We start from the raw sequence: 21,820 nt of genomic DNA on the forward strand, positions 1-21,820 counted from the left end.
AAAGGCTCAGAGAAGCCAAACGGACCAGACGCATTCTGCTTCCTCTACACTGGGTGTGAAGGCACAGGAAGTGTTTTATGTGATAATATAGCAGGCAGAATATCTAATGCCAGCCTTGAGGATGCAGCAACTGGGAAAGCATGAAACATTCAGAGTAGCAAGGAAATGTAGATGTCTTACACTTTTTTCTATCTTTCATCCATCTCAACTGATGTTGTCACTGTGACCGCCATCTGAATTTTCATATTGTTCATTCAACCATTAATTCAACTCACCCGCTTTTCACATTCCTGGTCATCCACTCCTATATCTCCCTTGATTGGTTTATTATTGATCTACACATTCAGTGAGGCGTCGCTATTTGAGGAATTTGCTTTCAAAAGACCAGCACTGGTGTACTGTAACATGTATTGCATGTTAAGCATCTGAATTTATGTGGAGGGGCTCTATTTCCTTTTCACTCATCTTAACTCCAATTGCTCTTCTCTGCTGTAAGGTGGTGCTCACATGTTTTCCTTTTTCTGTGACATGCTTGTAGGTTTCCCTTGAGAGGGCCAGGCGATAAGCTGCTAATACTGTATGATATGCATGAGCTCTGCTCCATATCTTTAACCAGCCCCATTAGACTGGCATGAAACCCAGGGGATCCTGAACACAGCATAGGGCCCTGGCCAACAGCCCTGCTTTATGACACAAACGATCCTGAGCACACAGTGTCAAGGATAATGCGTTTAAAGTTTATAATAGTAGTATAATTAGTCATTTTTAGTCCACCTGTGTATTAGCTGTCATGTGTTGTTGCCTAACCTGTCCCTTTCTCTTTCCACAGCTCCTCCAAACAACATCTCAGTTTCGGCAGAGAACTGTCCAGCTCCATTCAGCCGGTACCAGGCCCAGAACTTCACTCTACTGTGCACTGCAAAGGGAGGCAAACCTGCCCCTTCGGTGAGTCACACATGCTGTATAGTGCACATACAGTGCAGTATATAGGGCCAAACACACATATGACAGGAACCTTGGAGCCAATTCACTGTTAACAATAAGGTTAAGGTACACATGACTGAAAGGTTCCAGTTATGTGTAGCCCAGTGCATTTAGGCATAACCTCAGTCATTGTTGAAAAGATAGCAGGTAAAGTACACTGAACAAAAATGTTAACGCAACATGCAACAATTTCAAAGATTTGACTGAGTTAAAGTTCATATAAGGAAATCAGTTAGCTGAAATGAATTTATTAGGCCCTAATCTATGGATTTCACGACTGGGAATACAGATATGCATCTGTTGGTCACATATTATTTTTTTAAAGGCAGGGGCGTGGATCAGAAAACCAGTCAGTATCTGGTGTGACCACCATTTGCCTCATGCAGTGCGACACATCTCGTTTGCATAGAGTTGATCAGGCTGTTGATTGTGACCTGTGAAATGTTGTCACACTCCTCTTCAATGGCTGTGCGAAGTTGCTGGATATTGGCAGGAAATGGAACACGCTGTCGTACATGTCGATCCAGAGCATCCCAAACATTCTCAATGGGTGACATGTCTGGTGAGTATGCAGGCCATGGAAGAACTGGGACTTTTTCAGCTTCCAGGAATTGTGTACAGATCATTGCGGAAACATGAGGTGATGGCGGCGGATGAATGGCACGACAATGGGCCTCAGTATTTTGTCACGGTATCTCTGTGCATATTGCCATCGATAAAATGCAATTGTGTTCGTTGTCCGTAGCTTATGCCTGCCCATACCATAACCCCACCGCCACCATGGGGCACTCTGTTCACAACATTGACATCAGCAAACTGCTCGCCCAAACGACGCCATACACGCTGTCTGCCATCTGCCCGGTACAGTTGAAATGGGGATTCATCTGTGGCCATCGAAGGTGAGCATTCGCCCACTGAAGTCAGTTACGACAACGAACTGCAGTCAGGTCAAGACCCTGGTGAGGATGACGAGCACACAGATGAGCTTCCCTGAGACAGTTTCTGACAGTTTGTGCAGAAATTATTCGGTTGTGCAAACCCACAGTTTCATCAGCTGTCCGGGTGGCTGGTCTCAGACGATCCCGAAGGTGAAGAAGCCGGATGTGGAGGTCCTGGGCTGGCGTGGTTACAAGTGGTCTGCGGTTGTGAGGCTGGTTGGACGTACTGCCAAATTCTCTAAAGTGACGTTGTGGTAGAGAAATGAACATTACATTCTCTGGCAACAGCTCTGGTGGACATTCCTGCAGTCAGCATGCCAATTGCATGCTCCTTCAAAACATGAGATGTCTGTGGCATTGTGTTGTGTGACAAAACTGCACATTTTAGAGTGGCTTTTTATTATCCCCAGCACAAGGTGCACCTATGTAATGATCATGCTGTTTAATCATCTTCTTGATAAGTCACACCTGTCAGGTGGATGGATGATCTTGGCAAAGGAGAAATGCTCACTAACAGGGATGTAAACACATTTCTGCACAACATTAGAGAGAAATAGGCTTTTTGTGCATATGGAACATTTCTGGGATGTTTTATTTCAGCTCATGAAACATGGGACCAACACCTTACATACAAACATGCGTTTATATTTTTGTTCCGTGTAGTTGTAGATGGGGATGATTGAAGAGATTATTTTCTATGGAAGAGTTTGACTTGTGAATCATAATTAATATAAATACACCAGGCAATGTAATCATTATAGAGACTCTTTTATTTTTTTTATTTTTTTTTAATCAAACATGGACATACGGGTAGACCGAGTTTGGATCATTAATCTTATCACAAAGTGACTAATTAGTAATGATTGTACCAGGAATTGCCATTAGACACACTGCTATTCCCTAAACTTTTTTGAAATAGCAGACAAGGTAGTAGAGATAGCTGAAGCCACATGCTTCTCTGTCTTCTTGCCTATGAGCCTACGGACACTGCTTGAGTGGCGCCACTCGCTGTTCGTCCCCACTGGGCCATAAATCATTTAATTATGAACCCAGTGAGAGGTGAATAGAAGGTGAACATGATTTCCGTCTCTCAGGTACTGACTGACCACCTATATAAAGCCCCATGAGTTTGTTCCATGGCCTGCCTGGCACTCTGCTATAATGATCCCACAGCTGGTTTTAAGTCATTACAGTCCTGCTCTGCTGGACGTCTCTCCCAACCTTGAAGGAGGAAATGAGATAGATCTGAAAGACCATCTCTCCAAATACATGTATGCCTGTAGTCTTTCCATTAGACTCCCTGAGTAGCTCTGGTAATGCAGAGAATCAACTCAGTGGGGCAGTCATTTGGTTTCTGAGATGGGTGTCAGTGGATCTGGTCAGGAGTTTTATGACTCATCAAATCACTGATGATTCTACGAGTGGATTTGGTCAGACTGTAATCTTCTGTCTAAATACATATAGAAGGTAATATAGAGGGTACATGCTACATAAGGAGATAGATTGTGGGGACAGCCCAGCGATAGACTAGTGTCCTGTCCAGGGTGTGTACTTGTACATCAAGCTGCCTCACACTAGAGGCCTTCACGGGTCCAAAAAGTTGGACCCGTTCGGAAATGGACCTGGAGCTTTCCCTTCCGGACCCGATATGCATAAATACATTTTTAAAATATAGAAACCCGTTCCGAACAGATCCGAGGACAACTAGACCCAATCTGAGCCGAGCGAGGCAAGCAGCAGAAACTTAAATCCATTCTACCTAATTTCTACCAGCATGTTAAATGTGCAACCAGAGGAAAAAAAACTCTAGACCACCTTTACTCCACACACAGAGACGCATACAAAGCTCTCCCTCGCCCTCCATTTGGCAATTCTGACCATAACTCTATCCTCCTGATTCCTGCTTATAAGCAAAAACTAAAGCAGGAAGCACCAGTGACTCGGTTAATAAAAAAGTGGTCAGATGACACAGATGCTAAGCTACAGGACTGTTTTGCTAGCACAGACTGGAACATGTTCCGGGATTCTTCAGATAGCATTGAGGAGTACACCACATCAGTCACTGGCTTCATCAATAAGTGCATCGATGATGTCGTCCCCACAGTGACCGTACGTACATACCCCAACCAGAAGCCATGGATTACAGGAAACATCCGCACTGAGCTAAAGGGTAGAGCTGCCGCTTTCAAGGAGCGGGACTCTAACCCGAACGCTTATAAGAAATCCCGCTATGCCCTCCGACGAACCATCAAACAGGCAAAAAGACAATACAGGACTAAGATTGAATCGTACTACACTGGCTCTGACGCTCGTCGGATGTGGCAGGACTTGAAAACTATTACAGACTACAAAGGGAAGCACAGCCGCGAGCTGCCCAGTGACACAAGACTTCCAGACGAGCTAAACCACTTCTATGCTCGCTTCGAGGCAAGCAACACTGAAGCATGCATGAGAGCACCAGCTGTTCCGGATGACTATGTGATCACGCTCTCCGTAGCCGATGTGAGTAAGACTTTTAAGCAGGTCAACATTCACAAGGCCGCAGGGCCAGACAGATTACCAGGACGTGTACTCCGAGCATGTGCTGACCAACTGGCAAGTGTCTTCACTGACATTTTCAACATGTCCCTGACTGAGTCTGTAATACCAACATGTTTCAAGCAGACCATCATAGTCCCCGTGCCCAAGGACTCTAAGATAACCTGCCTAAATGACTACCGACCCGTAGCACTGACGTCTGTAGCCATGAAGTGCTTCGAAAGGCTGGTCATGGCTCACATCAACAGCATTATCCCAGAAACCCTAGACACACTCCAATTTGCATACCGCCCCAACAGATCCACAGATGATGCAATCTTTTATTGCACTCCACACTGCCCTTTCCCACCTGGACAAGAGGAACACCTACGTGAGAATGCTATTCATTGACTACAGCTCAGCATTCAACACCATAGTGCCCTCAAAGCTCATCACTAAGCTAAGGATCCTGGGACTAAACACCTCCCTCTGCAACTGGATCCTGGACTTCCTGACAGGCCGCCCCCAAGTGGTAAGGGTAGGTAACAACACATCTGCCACACTGATCCTCAACACGGGGGCCCCTCAGGGGTGCGTTCTCAGTCCCCTCCTGTACTCCCTGTTCACCCATGACTGCATGGCCAGGCACGACTCCAACACCATCATTAAGTTTGCCGACGACACAACAGTGGTAGGCCTGATCACCGACAACGATGAGACAGCCTATAGGGGAGGAGGTCAGAGACCTGGCCGTGTGGTGCCAGGACAACAACCTCTCCCTCAACGTGACCAAGACAAAGGAGATGATTGTGGACTACAGGGAAAAAAAAGAGGACTGAGCACGCCCCCATTCTCATCGACGGGGCTGTAGTGGAACAGGTTGAGAGCTTCAAGTTCCTTGGTGTCCACATCACCAACGAACTATCATGGTCCAAACACACCAAGACAGTCGTGAAGAGGGCACGACAAAGCCTATTCCCCCTCAGGAGACTGAAAAGATTTGGCATGGGTCCTCAGATCCTCAAAAAATTCTACAGCTGCACCATCGAGAGCATCCTGACTGGTTGCATCACCGCCTGGTATGGCAACTGCTTGGCCTCCGACCGCAAGGCACTACAGAGGGTAGTGCATACGGCCCAGTACATCACTGGGGCCAAGCTTCCTGCCATCCAGGACCTCTATACCAGGCGGTGTCAGAGGAAAGCCCTCAAAATTGTCAAAGACTCCAGCCACCCTAGTCATAGACTGTTCTCTCTGCTACCGCATGGCAAGCGGTACCGGAGTGCCAAGTCTAGGTCCAAAAGACTTCTCAACAGCTTCTACCCCCAAGCCATAAGACTCCTGAACAGCTAATCATGGCTACCCAGACTATTTGCACTGCCCCCCCACCCCATCCTTTTACGCTGCTGCTACTCTGTTAATTATTTATGCATAGTCACTTTAACTCTGCCCACATGTACATATTACTTCAACTACCTCAACTAGCCGGTGCCCCCGCACTGTCACGATCGTCTTGAAGAGAAGTAGACCAAAGCGCAGCGTTAGTTGCGAACATACTTGCTTTATTTAATTAAAGCATACACACGAAATAACAAAACAATAAACGACTCGTGAAGTCCTCAGTGACAATGACCGAACACGGACCAAAAACCCACAAACACAAAGTGAAACACAGACAGTTAAATATGGCTCCCAATCAGAGACAACCAGCACACAGCTGACACTCGTTGCCTCTGATTGGGAGTCACTCAGTCAAACATAGAAATAAACAACCTAGAACACCCAACATAGAAACAGAAAACATAGAATGAACACACCCTGGCTCAACAAAATGAGTCCCAGAGCCAGGGTGTGACAGTACCCCCCCCTAAAGGCGCGGACTGCGACCGCGCCTAAATACGAGAAAAACAGGGGATGGCTGGGTGGGCATTCCTCCTCGGCGGCGGCTCCGGCTCCGGGCTTGCCCACCACCCTCCAACAAACCCCCCATAGCGCCCCTGGTCCGGTCTGGCCCCGCTGGCTGGAGCTGGACTGGACGTAGCAGGAGCGGTAGGCTTCAGCTCCTTAGTGGAGCAGTAGAGCGGTACCTGAATTGGCACCGATGACCCAGGCACGAGTTGTGCCGGACTGACGACTCGCACCCCTGGCTTGGTGCGAGTGGCAGGAACGGGCCGGGCCGGGCTGGCGACGCGCACCGTAGACTTGGTGCGAGTGGCAGGAACAGGCCGGACCGGGCTGGCGACGCGCACCGTAGACTTGGTGCGTGGAGCAGGGACAGGCCGGGCCGGGCTGGCGACGCACCCCGTAGGCTTGGTGCGTGGAGCAGGGACAGACCGGGCTGGGCTGACGACGCACCCCGTAGGCTTGGTGCGTGGAGCAGGGACAGGCCGGACAGGGCTGGCGACGCACCCCGTAGGCTTGGTGCGTGGAGCAGGGACAGGCCGGGCTGGGCTGACGACGCACACCGTAGGCTTGGTGCGTGGAGCAGGGACAGGCCGGACAGGGCTGGCGACGCACACCGTAGGCTTGGTGCGTGGAGCAGGAACAGGCCGGGCAGGGCTGGCGACGCACACCGTAGGCTTGGTGCGTGGAGCCGGAACAGGCCGGGCTGGGCTGGCGACGCACACCGTAGGTTTGGTGCGTGGAGCAGGGACAGGCCGGGCTGGGCTGTCGACGCACACCGTAGGCTTGGTGCGTGGAGCAGGAACAGGCCGGGCTGGGCTGGCGACGCACACCGTAGGCTTGGTGCGTGGAGCAGGGACAGGCCGGGCTGGGCTGGCGATGCACACCGTAGGCTTGGTGCGTGGAGCAGGAACAGGCCGGGCTGGGCTGTCGACGCACACCGTAGGCTTGGTGCGTGGAGCAGGGACAGGCCGGACAGGGCTGGCGACGCACACCGTAGGCCTGGTGCGTGGAGCAGGAACAGGCCGGGCTGGGCTGTCGACGCACACCGTAGGCTTGGTGCGTGGAGCAGGGACAGGCCGGACAGGGCTGGCGACGCACACCGTAGGCTTGGTGCGTGGAGCAGGAACAGGCCGGGCTGGGCTGTCGACGCACACCGTAGGCTTGGTGCGTGGAGCAGGGACAGGCCGGACAGGGCTGGCGACGCACACCGTAGGCCTGGTGCGTGGAGCAGGAACAGGCCGGGCTGGGCTGTCGACGCACACCGTAGGCTTGGTGCGTGAAGCAGGGACAGGCCGGACTGGGCTGGCGACGCACACCGTAGGCTTGGTCCGTGGAGCAGGAACAGGCCGGACCGTACTGGGAACACACACCACTGGCCTTAAACGGGGATCAGGAATGGGCCGGACCGGACTGGCAATACACCTCAGTACCTCTCGCCGTGCCTCTACAACTTCCTTCCCTCCTCTCGCCAATGGCTCCCGTAACCCGGTGGCCTTCTCTCCTCGTCTCCCATTTCGCCCTGTGGCAGCCTCCTGCTGCCCAGTCGCCCATGCCGTGTGCCCCCCCCTAAAAAATTATTGGGGGTGCCTCTCGTCCGTCCGACGATGGCACTGCTGACGCCGCTGCTCCTCTCTCGCCAGGGCCTTAATCCTACCCCACGGTCCCTTGCCCCCGAGCATGTCCTCCCAGGACCACGATTTGCCCACCTGGGCCATCGCCAGCCTCTCCATCTCCTTTCCTGGCGCTTCCTCCCATGTCCAGTCTGCCTGCTCCTGGACACGCTGCTTGGTCCTTTTATGGTGGGTTTTTCTGTCACGATCGTCTTGAAGAGAAGTAGACCAAAGCGCAGCGTTAGTTGCGAACATACTTGCTTTATTTAATTAAAGCATACACACGAAATAACAAAACAATAAACGACTCGTGAAGTCCTCAGTGACAATGACCGAACACGGAACAAAAACCCACAAACACAAAGTGAAACACAGACAGTTAAATATGGCTCCCAATCAGAGACAACCAGCACACAGCTGACACTCGTTGCCTCTGATTGGGAGTCACTCAGTCAAACATAGAAATAAACAACCTAGAACACCCAACATAGAAACAGAAAACATAGAATGAACACACCCTGGCTCAACAAAATGAGTCCCAGAGCCAGGGTGTGACACGCACATTGACTCTGCACCGTCACCCCCCTGTATATATAGCCTCCCTACTGTTATTTTATTTTACTTCTGCTCTTTTTTCTCAACACTTTTTTTGTTGTTGTTTAATTTTTACTTTTTTGTTAAAAATAAATGCACAGTTGGTTAAGGGCTGTAAGTAAGCATTTCACTGTAATGTCTGCACCTGTTGTATTCGGCGCATGTGGCCAATAAATTTTATTTTATTTGATTTGATTTGAAAAGTACATTTTATAAGCTACTTTATTAACCGGAGCTGATAAAGCGCAAGGGAAAGGAGGTAAAGAAAGGTGTCGCTCTAGCAGGGGCCGTGCTGTGTGTAGGCTACTGTGAGTGTGAGCGAGTGACATGGGAACAGGGAGGTGGGAGAGAGAGACGAAAGATAGCAACCAACCAAGCCGACTCGTGCTATAGTAGACTAATAGCTGCCATAACTAGGTTATTTGTCATCCAATATGATTAAGTAGTACCTGTCTTGACTGCAACAAACCGGGAGAAGCTAGTTAAGCTAGCTAGCTAGCTATCTAGCTAGGCTAATTGAGGATGCATGCGCTTTCTCGTCTTACACAGTTACAAACAACAACAACTCCATTCAGAATATAAAGTAGCAGCAACAACACGTGTGTTGCTTGTATAATTGGCTCTTGGTCGTTGTAGCCTATCCTTCTCCTTTAACTTTTAATTCCACCATTTTTCCACCATCCTTTGTAGATGATGTGTTAAAAGCTCTGTAGCAAATATGCCAATCACTGTAGAAGACTATTGGATGATTCACAGAGAGTGGTCCGTTAAGGCTTGCTAGCTGTTCCGGTAGACTTCCAGTCATTACGCTAATGCTATTTAGCAATGGCTTGCGAAACTACCTTACATTTCCTTCAAACTGCACGAAGAGACATACAAATGGTGTCTATGAGTTAATCTGACTCTTGGTAAGTATAAAATTGGCTTAATAGACAAAATCTCGCACTAGATACTCTTAATGCATTTTGATATGGCCTAACAGAACCCCTAAAACCTCGAGGTCATTTTGACCCTTCAATATCATTCAACAGCATCTTTTAACCTTTGAACTTTGATTCGTTTAACTGTTAGGCAGTGTGAAATTTGACAAGAGTATTATGTAGTCTCATCTCTTAAAAAATAAATAATCACTAATCCAGCACAACCCTAGATCATGAACTCAATACAAAATCACTTAGAGGTTCAAGCATTAAGAGGAAACATATAAATTCATGTTAGGTTAAGTGAGGTAACAAAAGAAGCAGCCTTTCTGGATGAAGATTGAGCGGTAGGAGTGGGCGATTTAGAGTTATGATTAGGATACTGGTTGACAAGGAGAGTTGTCTCCAAGGAAATGGAACAAGTAACTGTATATATACATGAAGTACTCTATCAAAGTGTGTCTGTGTTTGTAACATGGCCATGCTATGATTCTAAATAGTAGAGGATACTTTTGTTGACTCCAGAAGAAGTTGTAATGCCTCTGTGGAGAGCTAATCACCCTGCCAGAGTAGGACTAAATCAAAACCCAGTAAACAAATTCTGACAGTGTTCACAGATATATTTTATAACAGGAGTGTCTCTCGACTCCCCAATCCTGCACATTTCTCGTTTTAATCTCCTTGGAGATATAGTGCTGTGGTCTTTAACCAGTGGAGGAAATCATTAATAAATAAAAAAGTTAATTCAGAAGAAGTCGTTTCGGATTTATTTCGAGAGACACTCAACAGCATAGTATATCCCATGTTTTCAGACTTTTTAGTTGCTTATTATGTGTACATTAGAAACTAACCATGACAATATAATAGGAAAAAATATGGGACCTAACCTAAAATTCGTATACACCACACTACATAGTGCTTCATCAACCAGTAGTTTTTATTTGTAACATGTCATTAACCAAAGCATAGAGCATAATGGCATTGTATTCTCCTTATGTCATTAATTGTTGTTGTTTGAAGTTATGGTATTATGAAACCCCATTATTAGCTGTATAAGGATCTGCTCCAGCAGCACTACTGTATTGGCCTGGGTTTTGTGACTGCAACTTCAAATGTCGTTCTGGTTTTTGATTAAACTCATTTGCTCTTTGTCAGTGCTGTTGCCTGGGAGCTTGTTACAAAACGAGCTGTTGTCAGCTCTATTTTCTATTTTCCCAGTCTTAGATGCTTTTCTAAACCTTTATCAAAGCATGTTCTGTGTTTATACGTACACCATTTAACAGAGGTCAACAGTGTTTTGGTTACCCTACAGACTTTCACCTTGCAGCTATGTGATCAGTCATCATTTGTTTCTGGGTGGGAGTTTTTTAGGTTAGCATGTAAGCGTAATCAATTGCTGCTATGTCATACAAGAGCTGTGCACTGGGTTGTGAACATCCATTCCTTTCTTTCACCAGTTATTCACCGGAAAGATGAATTTGTCTGCTTTTGAGCGTATTATACAAGCAACAAGCGTGTTGTTGTTGTCGCTAGGTACTGTAAAAAGTGCATAATCTTCCATTTGAGATACTTTTAATGAGCCAATCACATAGCAGTAATAGTTATCTTGTGACAGGCATTACATCATCATCACAAGTAGCTACTGATTGAAAAGAGGAAGGATAATAACAGCTAATAATGAGAGATGATTAAGTCATGGTTACCATTGTTTCCTCTCTCTCTCTTTCTCTGTCTGTCTTTCTCTCTCTCTCTCCCTCTCTCTCTCTCTCTCTCTCTCTCTCTCTCTCTCTCTCTCTCTCTCTGAGTCACACTGTCACCATGTAAATTACTGCCTTGTCCCTCTGATTGTGGCAACATTAAGGTGTATTTGGGCCATTGGGTGAAGAGAAAGGGTTATTGTTACGCTTCCAAATGAGCTTTGGAATCGAGGTGTTAGGGAGAGGGAGTTAAGGCTGGCAGTATCTGAAGTGCAGGTGCTTTTCATCACTGTCTATTCACAGGCAGAATGCAGAGCCTACCTCGTGCCGCACCAGCTTAATTTCGCTAACACCAAAGCATTGTGCTTGGGCAGGCGTTCAGAATTACATCTTTGTTTGTTTGTCGAAGCTCTCTCAAATCCGAATGAAGCTGGTGGTGTGTGCTCTGGCTCCATTGTCTGAACACATTGGACCCTGATGCATTTGGGGATGTAGAACAGAGGCGTGATTGATAATCACTTTATTCCACTGTAAAGGACCATGTCTAAAGACCACTGAAAACCGCAAATAGCTTCTCATTACAACACAGCTACCACTGCCCACTGTCTAAATTACAGCCAGCAGCAAGACTCATATGCAGACCCCAAAAGAAGTAGCCAGCCTAAAGACATCTCTATAACAATGGGGCTTTCATTGCCTCTAGTATGCTGATTAAAGGGGCAATAACAAAGCGTCTCCATGCCCCTGTTTCTGTAAAAAGCTAAGGGATGGGGCTGGAGAAATGTAACCACTCTCAAATTCATAAACAGAGCTATAGATGCCAGGACTAACCATCCATTATACAGTATCATAATGATAGTTTGAACAATGTTTTGAGGCTATATAGTGTTTGTTTACATTTACTTTGTTTACAAACATTGGAGAAAAACAAGCTTATATTTTGGGTTCTGATGGGCTCATGAGGTATTTATAGGTTATATTCTTCAAGAATCAATGGGTAGGTATCATTATTTTAAGTCAAAATGGACATAGCAGCTTCTGGTTGCCCCTTTAAGCCTAGTGAAAACTTGAGGATTAGGTATTTTAGGTAAGTGGGTCAGTTTGAATGGTGAATATCAGGATATCAATTTCAATTTATTTTACCGAAAGTGTATTCACAAATTCAAAGGAAAATTCAAGTGATCAGTGTATTTTTGTCATAATGTGAGAGAGGATTTCATAAAATGGAATCCATGAAATGTAACAAAAGGTATTTTTCCCATTGTAAGCTATGCATAGTAAACCAATAAAATATTGAATAATTATTTAACCTACTTTTAAAGCCTTCTATCTCCCAGAGAGTACTGACTATCACGTATATACGGTGTGCTCCATATTCATTGGCACCCTTAATAAAGATAAGAAAAAAAGACTTGGATCTTCCAGCAAGAGAATAATCCCAAGCACTAATCAAAATCCACAAAGAAATGGTTAATTGACCACAAAATCAACATTTTGCAATGGCCATCTCAGTCTCCGGACTTGAACCCTATTGAAAACCTGTGGTTTGAATCGAAGAGGGCAGTCCATAAATGCAGATGAAGGATATCAAGGATCTGGAAAGATTGTGTATGGAGGAATGGTCTAAGATCCTTCCAAATGTGTTCTCCAATCTCATAAAATATTTTAGAATGTTGTTATCCTCGCAAGTGGAGAGTGCTAGAGTATTGAAAACAGGGGTGCCAATAATTTTGACCCCTATCTTTTTCCAATTTATTTTTTACAAGATCTATTTCTCAGAATATAATGTATAAAAAATAGCATACAATATAGCTCAGTATGTGTATATATTTTTGGCTCATCTTTATCAAGGTATCCAATAATTCCAGCCCCCATTGTATGTGTATGAATGATCCTTAATTATTGAGCCACTTCAAAGTAACATAAAGTACTATATAAAATGATAATGGGATTATATAGACATCCACAATGATGCTCTCTCACTGGCACCTGAGGTCCATTAAATGCAACTCTTCCAGACCTTACACAAGGTATCCTTCCTATTACTGTCTTGAATAACATGCAATGATTCCTTTGGTATAAAACAACCTCGAAGCAACAGTTTTCTCTGTCAAAATGTCTTTCTACTGTAGAGTTGTATGAATCGTGAGTCCTTCTGACTTACAATTGGTACAGCACTCACTTCATTGTTTGGAAAAGTAGGAGAGATAGTGCCCCGCACTGGTCAGCAGTGCATACAACAGATTTTTTTCTGAATAGGAAGGACACATCCTAGAGCTTGTTTTTGTTATATGTTCTAGATTAAAGCACGGTGCTTTGTGGATTCAGAGCTTTTTCAAATGTCAAGGCAGCCATTCAGACTGCTCACTGGACAGACGTTTGGTATTTTACGTCTATCTTTGCACCTCGAATAAGCTTGATATGTTACATTTGGTATGGTTACTAAAGACAGAAGGTTAAGTAGCCCTTTCCACTCACAGCCCTTGTCATCCCATATACAGGTTGAAAATGGCAGATTTTGTCATACAAGCAAACTGGGCACTTCACATTTCCATATTTGAAAACTTGTGTCGTTTACAGTATTAACGTTTATGATTGCTATGTTTGATCCACAGTTACAAGGATGACATGAGTTATACCCTGGGTTGTCCTGAACAGAATTATGTTTTTTGCTGCGGAACAAGCACTTGAATGCACTCATGACTACATTCTATGCACACCAAAATTACAATCTGTTTGTCTGAAGTGCCTTTTGAAAGCATAACACTGTAAGATCATATTTTATAACTTATCTAGCCATGTTAGCAATAAAATACGCTTTCGAATGATGCCCAGCTGACCCAGATTGTGATTTATAATGGTACGTTTACAGTAATTGTGTGATGGTGGGGATGCAGGGCTGTGTTCCAAACAAATAACTACAAGTGTGTTTGCTTCAGTTCCTCAATGGCAAAGCTAAGAGTGCTCAAAAAAGCACCTAATAGTTGAAGGCTCTTTTCTTGAGTCATAAAAGTGCATTGAAATTACTTAGGAACTGTGCACAGTTTGGAGAGGTGTGTGGCCACTTGGAGACACCAGTTAGTCTTATTTTGCACGTTATATTCCAAACTTCAATGAGTATTTTTAATATGTTACTGAATGTATCCAGAGTATTTTCAGATTTCATGATTGACAAATGCTGAGGAATGTACTGTAAATGTAAAATGCACATACAATCCTGTAATGTTTGGATTCAGTCTTGTGTCAGGTGAACTGTTGTGTCCTCACCTTTGGTCTGATAATTTCCCAAAGTGTTCTCTTTCAATTGCTACCATGGTCATGCATATGCTTTTCATAGGTCTTCTGTTATAAACATTCCAAGCTGGCTTTACCCATATAGGCCAATTTCCACGAATGTAAGGGGTGAAGACAGAAACGATAGGAGGGAGGTTGGTCTGGGAGGATGGATGGGCGTATACCGTGACCATCTAGCAATCCAAAGGTTGCGTGTTCGAGTCGCGTCAGGAAAAACTGTAGCATTGTAGCTAACCCTTCCCCTAACTCTTATTCTAACCTTAACTCAATTCACTTAACCATTTACTTAAATTCTCGTAACCTTTGTCATTTCAGTTCTCCTAACCTTTTACGTAAATTATCCTAATCTTTGTCGTTAGTTCTGCTAACCACCAATATAAATTCTCCCCATAATTCTCATTTGTTGTTAAGACACAACAAACAACCATGTCTCAGAGAAAGACATATAATACTATACGTCCTCCAAGAGGTACGATAAGTTACGTCATCCAATTCTTATGCTATTGTACAACCGGGTAAGATGTATGATACTATAATAATACGTCCTTTAATTCGTATGATATTGTACGATCGCTATTCCAATCATAATGTAACCTAACGTAACGTAATAATACTAAATGGAGGAGAAAATATTTACTTACCAAATCTTACGAATTGCCTTGAGGCCAGGTTGAGCCATTCCATCACCAGCTACATAAGACCAACTCACGCACATTAATAGTTTAGGTTGATGAAACTATCCTGTTTCTCCACATTTCTTAACAAATTGGTTTTATACACAATTCTGTAGTACCCAAACAAAATGATTCTTCATTGTGCAGGTAGGTAGTAGGTAGTGGTGGGAGTAAGTACAATGATTAGTTGATACAATGATTAGATGAGAGTTAATAGAGGGAGTCAGTTTAGGAGGCGTTGAGGTCAGTACATGTCAGAACATACAGCACTCTTAATCTCCCTTGATCACTGTAAATTTCAGGTATACAAGTGAGGGATCTTAATTTGATCAGCCTGTTGTTGCAAGACATTTCCTACACAGCAGGAAATGCAAACGTGTAGTGTATTCAAGGTTTTAAATGGCTTCTAAAGACTGTACTTTCCACTTTAAAACATCAGACTTGATTTGCCCCAACATAAAATGTATCAACCCCTACAAAAAATCTCTAATTATAATTGAAATGTACATTTGCTGCAGGATTATTTTCCTGCTGTGAGAAACTGGTCAAATTAAGATCCTACTGTAGGTCTGCACAGTGCATAGGAAGTCAACATAGCACTGATCAGTTGGTTTATAGTTAAGGCTCTCAACACAGAAACGATATTGTCCGCCCTGGCTCTGGGGACTCTTGTTCTTAAATGTTGAGCCAGGGTGTGGATTTTTCCTTGTTTAGTTTTCTAGGTTTGTCGTTCTAGATTGTGTATTTCTATGTTGGCCAGGGTGGTTCCCAATCAGAGACAGCTGTAGCTCGTTGTCTCTGATTGGGGACCATACTTAGGCAGCCTGTTGGCATGTTCCGTTAAGGTTTGTGTTATTTAACCTAGGACTTCACGTATCGTTTGTTTATTGTTTTGGTTCGTGTGTGTACACAATAAAGTATGTACGCTTATCACGCTGCGCCTTGGTCCGCTTCATCATCTATCGACGATCGTGACAGATATTTGTGTGACTACTGTATACAATATACACTGTAGTACTACTGTATTATCATGTTATTTGCAGGGATACATGCACTGTTGTGTTAAACAAGGAGATACAGTACACCTTATGGAGGAGTCATTTAAATCCCTTGTTCATTGTTTAATCAATAGCTATGTACTGTCTATGATGTGCTGTAGCTGAAAACCTATAAACCTGAAAGTGTTGTGTTCATGTTAGGAGGAGTGCTGGTCGTCTGTTCTCTCCCTCTTGGTATCTGTTCATATGGAGCCATAGAGAGTCAGCCCCCAGGAGCATGGCTTTACGTCACACTTGTTTACACTCATTACTGCTATTTACCCAGCAGAGTGAACAGCCCCTGAGGTGGCATCAAATCAAAGCACGCTTCAACAATCTCCTTTTACAGAAAAGCCAAAAAACTGAGTGAAATGTACTATATTAGACTAACAGTACTTTGATATTTTGCAAATTGATTCCAAATGTCCAAAGGTCCTCTAACGGACTGTGAATCACATTTTTCTCTTCAAATAAAGAAAGAAAAGAGAACATCTAAAATCACAGTATGAGTAGGGAGCTTCACAACTAGCAATGCCACGGGCAGTAGCTCTGCATCCTGATGTTAAAGCTAATATCTGGAGGTTATGTGTTGAAATGGGAGCTTGAATTCCCTGTCAAGAGATTTACCAGCCGGGGATCTTAATACCCCCATGAAATAGTGAGGAAACTCCTGTAATATCACAGAAAAGCCCTGCTGAACACCAGCACGAGCAAAGCTCTGACACATCTCCTCTTCACCAGCTCACTGGTGACTGACTAACCACAGCCCATTATCACCACTTGAAGCTGTAATAAGAATACTGGAAGGGATATAATTCAACCCAAATCTCTCCTTCTCTTTCCCCTTTTTTGTCTATCTCTCTCTTTCACTCTCTCTTTTGCGCTCTCTCTCTCTCTCTCTCTCTCTCTCTCTCTCTCTCTCTCTCTCTCTCTCTCTCTCTCTCTCTCTCTCACTCTCTCTCTCTCTCTCAGGTGTACTTTAAGCGAGATGGAGAGTTGATAGAGGTGATTTCCTACATCCACCCCTCAGCTGTTGCAGAGGATGGTGGTGGCTCAGCGGGGGTGCGGGGTGCCAGGCCGCTCATCAGCAGGGACCTGGATGACACCAAGCTGCAGAGGTCCCTCTCCCTGTTGGATCCAGATGGCCGGCCAGCCCGCCTGTTCACCGAGAGCCCTGAGCGGGGTCGTAACCCGGGCCAGCACACCCAGGGCCAGCAGCAGCAGCCCAGCCCTGCCACAGAGGTCATTCCAGAGACTGTGGTGAGCCGGGAGTTCCCCCGCTGGGTGCAGAGCACTGACCCACTCTACTACTTCAGCCACACCCACATCCCCCAGAGTGATGGCTCTGTGCTGGTGCAGGCCAGACTCACCTGGACTCTTAACCCCCAGCTTGACAATGATGCCATGTTCAGCTGTGAGGTCAAGCACCCAGCACTGTCCATGCCCATGCAGACAGAGGTCACACTGGGTGAGTACAACACAGACATACCCCTCCCCTAACTCACTCCTCTCCCCTTCTCTCCTTGTTTCCCCGATGCCTTACTCAATCTCTGCCTTACTCAAGCCTCCTTATGTCTCCCTCGCAAATCTACTCCGAACAACACTGATTTCCATTTTATGCTTAATTGTGTTACAGCTGAGTAGATTGCGAGTTTAGAGTGGAATGCAAAACTCTGTAGTGACTGACAGGGCAATTCATTGAGCTGTCTGTTGCTAGATTGAGTTAACTCACAACCGTTATTGAAAAAGTCAACCTGAATAAGGGAAGCCAAATGAGAATTTAAACATAACCAGCCACGTGAAGTCAATGTAGAGGCGAATCTGTGTACCCACACGTCTGATACAAATCACTGCCTCCCATATGCTCTAAATATGATGACACAATCTCAACAAATGTCCTGTATTGGAAGAGGTTTCTTTACTTTCATTTAAATTGTTTCAAGGATAAACGAGGGAAAGTAACTGTGGGATTATTTGTTTGTAGTTGATTCCGCAAATAATCAAAGTTAAGAAAATATACACTGAGTATACCAAACATTAGGAACACCTTCCTAATATTTAGTTGCACACTCCCCTTTTGCCCTCAGAACAGCCTCAATTTGTCGGGGCATGGACTCTACAAGGTGTCAAAAGCATTCCACAGGGATGCTGGCAAATGTTGACTCCAATGCTTCCCACAGTTGTCAAGTTGTCTGGATGTCCTTTGGGTGGTGGCCCATTCTTGATACACACAGGAAACTGTTGAGTGTGAAAAACCCAGCAGCGTTGCAGTTCTTGACACAAACCGGTGCGCCTGGCACCTACTACCATACCCCGTTCAAAGGCACTTACATTTTTATCTGGCCCATTCACCCTCTGAATGGCACACATACACAATCCATGTCTCAAGGCTTAAAATTCCTTATTTAATCTGCCTCCTCCCCTTCATCTACACTGATTGAAGTGGATTTAACAAGTGACATCAATGAGGGATCATAGCTTTCACCTGGATCCACCTGGTCAGTCTATGTCATGGAAAGAGCAGGTGTTCTTAATGTTTTGTATACTCAGTGTACGTTACAACTTTTGAATGCATAAAACATAAAACATTTGATAAGAGAATGATCCGAGAGTGAGACTATTTCGTTTTAAAGTCTGAAGCCAAGATGGCTTCCAGCAGATCTCATTAACACTTCAAAGACGTGTTTGCGTTGTCCTCCCAAAGACAAGCAATGCATTGTTGAGATGATAAACAAAGCCATTAGCTTTACTGAAAAGGGTGTAGAGGGCAGAGTGTGGTATGGAAAGGAGAGGTTGCTGATGCTGGTACAGATTACACGCAAGGTTATTATAGTTGTATGTTTTTATATTCGTTATTTCTATTAGTTTTTAGATTTTTATTTGAAATTCAGTTTAGTTTCAGTGAGATTTCATACCTGATTTTCAAGTATTTATCTAGTTTGAGTTGTATAAAAAAAAAGTATATTTCGTTTTTATGTTATTTAGCTTCAGTTTCAGTGTTAGGGACATAAAGCATGCGTGGGAGGCTAGGAGCCATTTATTTATTTATTTTGTTTTGGAGTCAAAGATGATAGTTTCTGTATAGTTTTCGTTTTTCAAACGGGATTGTTAATTATTTTATTTCAGTTCACTAAATCGTTTTTTTCATGATTAGTTTTCGTTTTCATTTACTATTATGATCTTGTGCACACTCCATTTTCTCAGCGCTCCAGCTTTAATCTCCTTCACTCCTTTAGAGGGGCCTTCTCCTCCTGCAAGTGTCCCTTTCTCACGTGTTGTGTTGATAGACATGGGGGCGGCACAAGCCGCTCGCCCTTTAGCTTTTCATAATGTTTCTGTTGTTAGAGCAACAACAACAGCGGAGCTAGAAAACACTCAACCAACATGGAAGGACCAGTGTTTAGGGCCTATACATGATTTACCAACCATGGCTGACAAGTGGCTATGTGCCAGGGAAATAGACAGCTTAGTGCTTAAGAGCCTGCATAGTGCAAATAATAAATGTTTAACCTGTTAATATTTTTATATTTTTACTCTCATATATTAACGCTCCCATGCCAAGCAGGAATATAACACATATGAATAAGAACACTATCATGAAAAGATTAATAAGGATCTACTGATATAGGATCTTAATTTGATCACCCTGTTGCAGGATAACTTTCCTGCAATGCCTGAATTTTTAAACCTGCAGTGTATTTGAGGTTTAAAAAGGATTCTGAAGTTGGTAATTTCCAGACTTGATTTCCCCTTAAGAAAAATGTATCAACCCTACAAAACTGTCCATTAATTATAATCCACATAATAATTCACATTTCCTGTTGTAGCAAACTGGCTCAAATTAAGATCCTACACCTGATCTATCTGTCTTCTCAATACAAATTGCGGGAGTGATGATTTAAACAGCCTCCTCTTTATTGTTGTTACATGTTGATGGTAAAAAATACTCGGCCCAGAGGGATGTAGGCCCAGAGAAAGCCTTGCTAACTGTCAATGCCTTTCATATTTTCTCAAAGCTTTTTTATGCTGCAATTCAAGCCATTCATTTATCAGTAGCTTTGTTCTTTAAAGAGATGGAAAGAGCTTCTCCAGATATTCCTCCTCACCACCCTGAGAATAGAGAACAGAAAATGTGCATTTGTTGATTTTAATTGGAGCACACTTGAAATTCATAGCATTCATAAACCTGCTTGGAGCAGATTCGAACTGGGGTGGTATGAGTGAGAGCTCTTGGGGTAGGCTATGCAACAATAGACAGTACAGGTGTTGATGTAGCAAATGTATGTCACCACTTCAAAACATGATTTCTTATATCCTGTTAGAATGTGATAATCTAAAATGGGACACATTTTAAATCCAGCCCTCAGATTGGGCAGAACTCGGTCTTCTGATTATACAGTTAAAGCCAGCTAATTGCTCCTGGGACGTGTCATCCACTCCTTTTCCTTGGCCATGGCTTTCCAATGTGTATTTGGTCAGGAAAGGAAAAGGAAGTCTTTGCACTGCCCATAAGTAATAAATATTTCACTGATTTAATATTGCCACATGAGACGGAGCGACAGTCTGACAACCGACCAATGTTGTATTACATTTCATGAATATTCACAAGCTGCTCCGTGCTCGCCTTACAAATGGATTTGGGCTGGGGTCTTGGGAGCCTCTCAGAATGAGCAACACCTCTGAGTTTCTCACCTGGGACTCTCCATTCCAGAATATATGAACTCAGTGCATCTGAACAATTAAAAGTACTCTACTCCTTTTATTTGCATGGTCTATTATTCAGCAGCATGAAAAGACTGGAGGAATTATAATTTCATATACAGTGCTGAGAAATTATCCACGGCTGCGTTCACCAGTCATTTCCTCGCCAGACTTGATAATCAGAGAGCAGATGCTCTGTGTGTTGGTCTGTGCGGTGTGTGTGTGTGTGTGTGCATACGTGCATCTGTGCATGTGTGTGTCTCTATGTTCACCTGCGTCTCATCTGCATATTTATCACACTTTCATCTTGCTGTTTTATGAAGTCCAGTCCAGGCTGCGGGTTGGATGTGTGCGCTGAATTATACAGTGTTGGATTGATGATGACGCAATGATCCTACAGTCACTCCTTTTCAATTGTTGGTTCTGTCTTCGCTCTCTCTACCACACAGTCAAACCACTCAACCAGCCAATACTGCAGGTTCTCGGTCTATTTTCGAGTTATCTGCAGTCATCCAAATCTGTAGAGTCAGAGGCCTGCTGATGTTTGGCTGGATCACAAAGCACACCTGATGCAGCGAGCGCTGTTGTTTACTGAGGGCACTGTGTGTGCACTGACCCATCACAGTGCTAACAGTTCCATGCTGTAATAATAAAATAAAAAAAATAAAAAAACAGTTCCATGCTGTAAAGAGAGGAGGTTGGGTTGCTGGCTGACGTCTTGGGAGACCAGGACTTATTTCCCTGTGAGGCCAGGGCCTTCCTGGGTGGCGCAGTATGTCAGTCACATTGCATGCTGTCCTAATCTAAGGTGATGACGTGTGACGCCAACTGTCGTTGTTGGAGTGGGTCCCAGAAATCAACAATCATCCTCTTGGCGGTGCCAGCAAGGACTGTGACGCCATGAAACCAATACTGAAAATACCCTTCAGACAGAAAGTGGGAGGTGGGA

At 44.4% G+C, this 21,820-nt stretch overlaps 1 protein-coding gene across 2 annotated transcripts in view; it reads left to right on the forward strand.

Moving 5' to 3' along the window:
• igsf21a (immunoglobin superfamily, member 21a) overlaps positions 1-21,820 on the forward strand; it is a 270,253-nt gene that overhangs the window by 234,592 nt on the left and 13,841 nt on the right. For both annotated transcript variants that reach the window (XM_041888425.2, XM_041888426.2), the window contains exons 5-6: positions 830-945; positions 17,143-17,638. In XM_041888425.2, the coding sequence (XP_041744359.1) occupies positions 830-945; positions 17,143-17,638 (612 nt within the window). The remainder of the gene's footprint in view (positions 1-829; positions 946-17,142; positions 17,639-21,820) is intronic.

The sequence above is a fragment of the Coregonus clupeaformis genome, chromosome 10, assembly GCF_020615455.1.
Source record: "Coregonus clupeaformis isolate EN_2021a chromosome 10, ASM2061545v1, whole genome shotgun sequence".
Taxonomy (NCBI): Eukaryota; Metazoa; Chordata; class Actinopteri; order Salmoniformes; family Salmonidae; genus Coregonus; species Coregonus clupeaformis.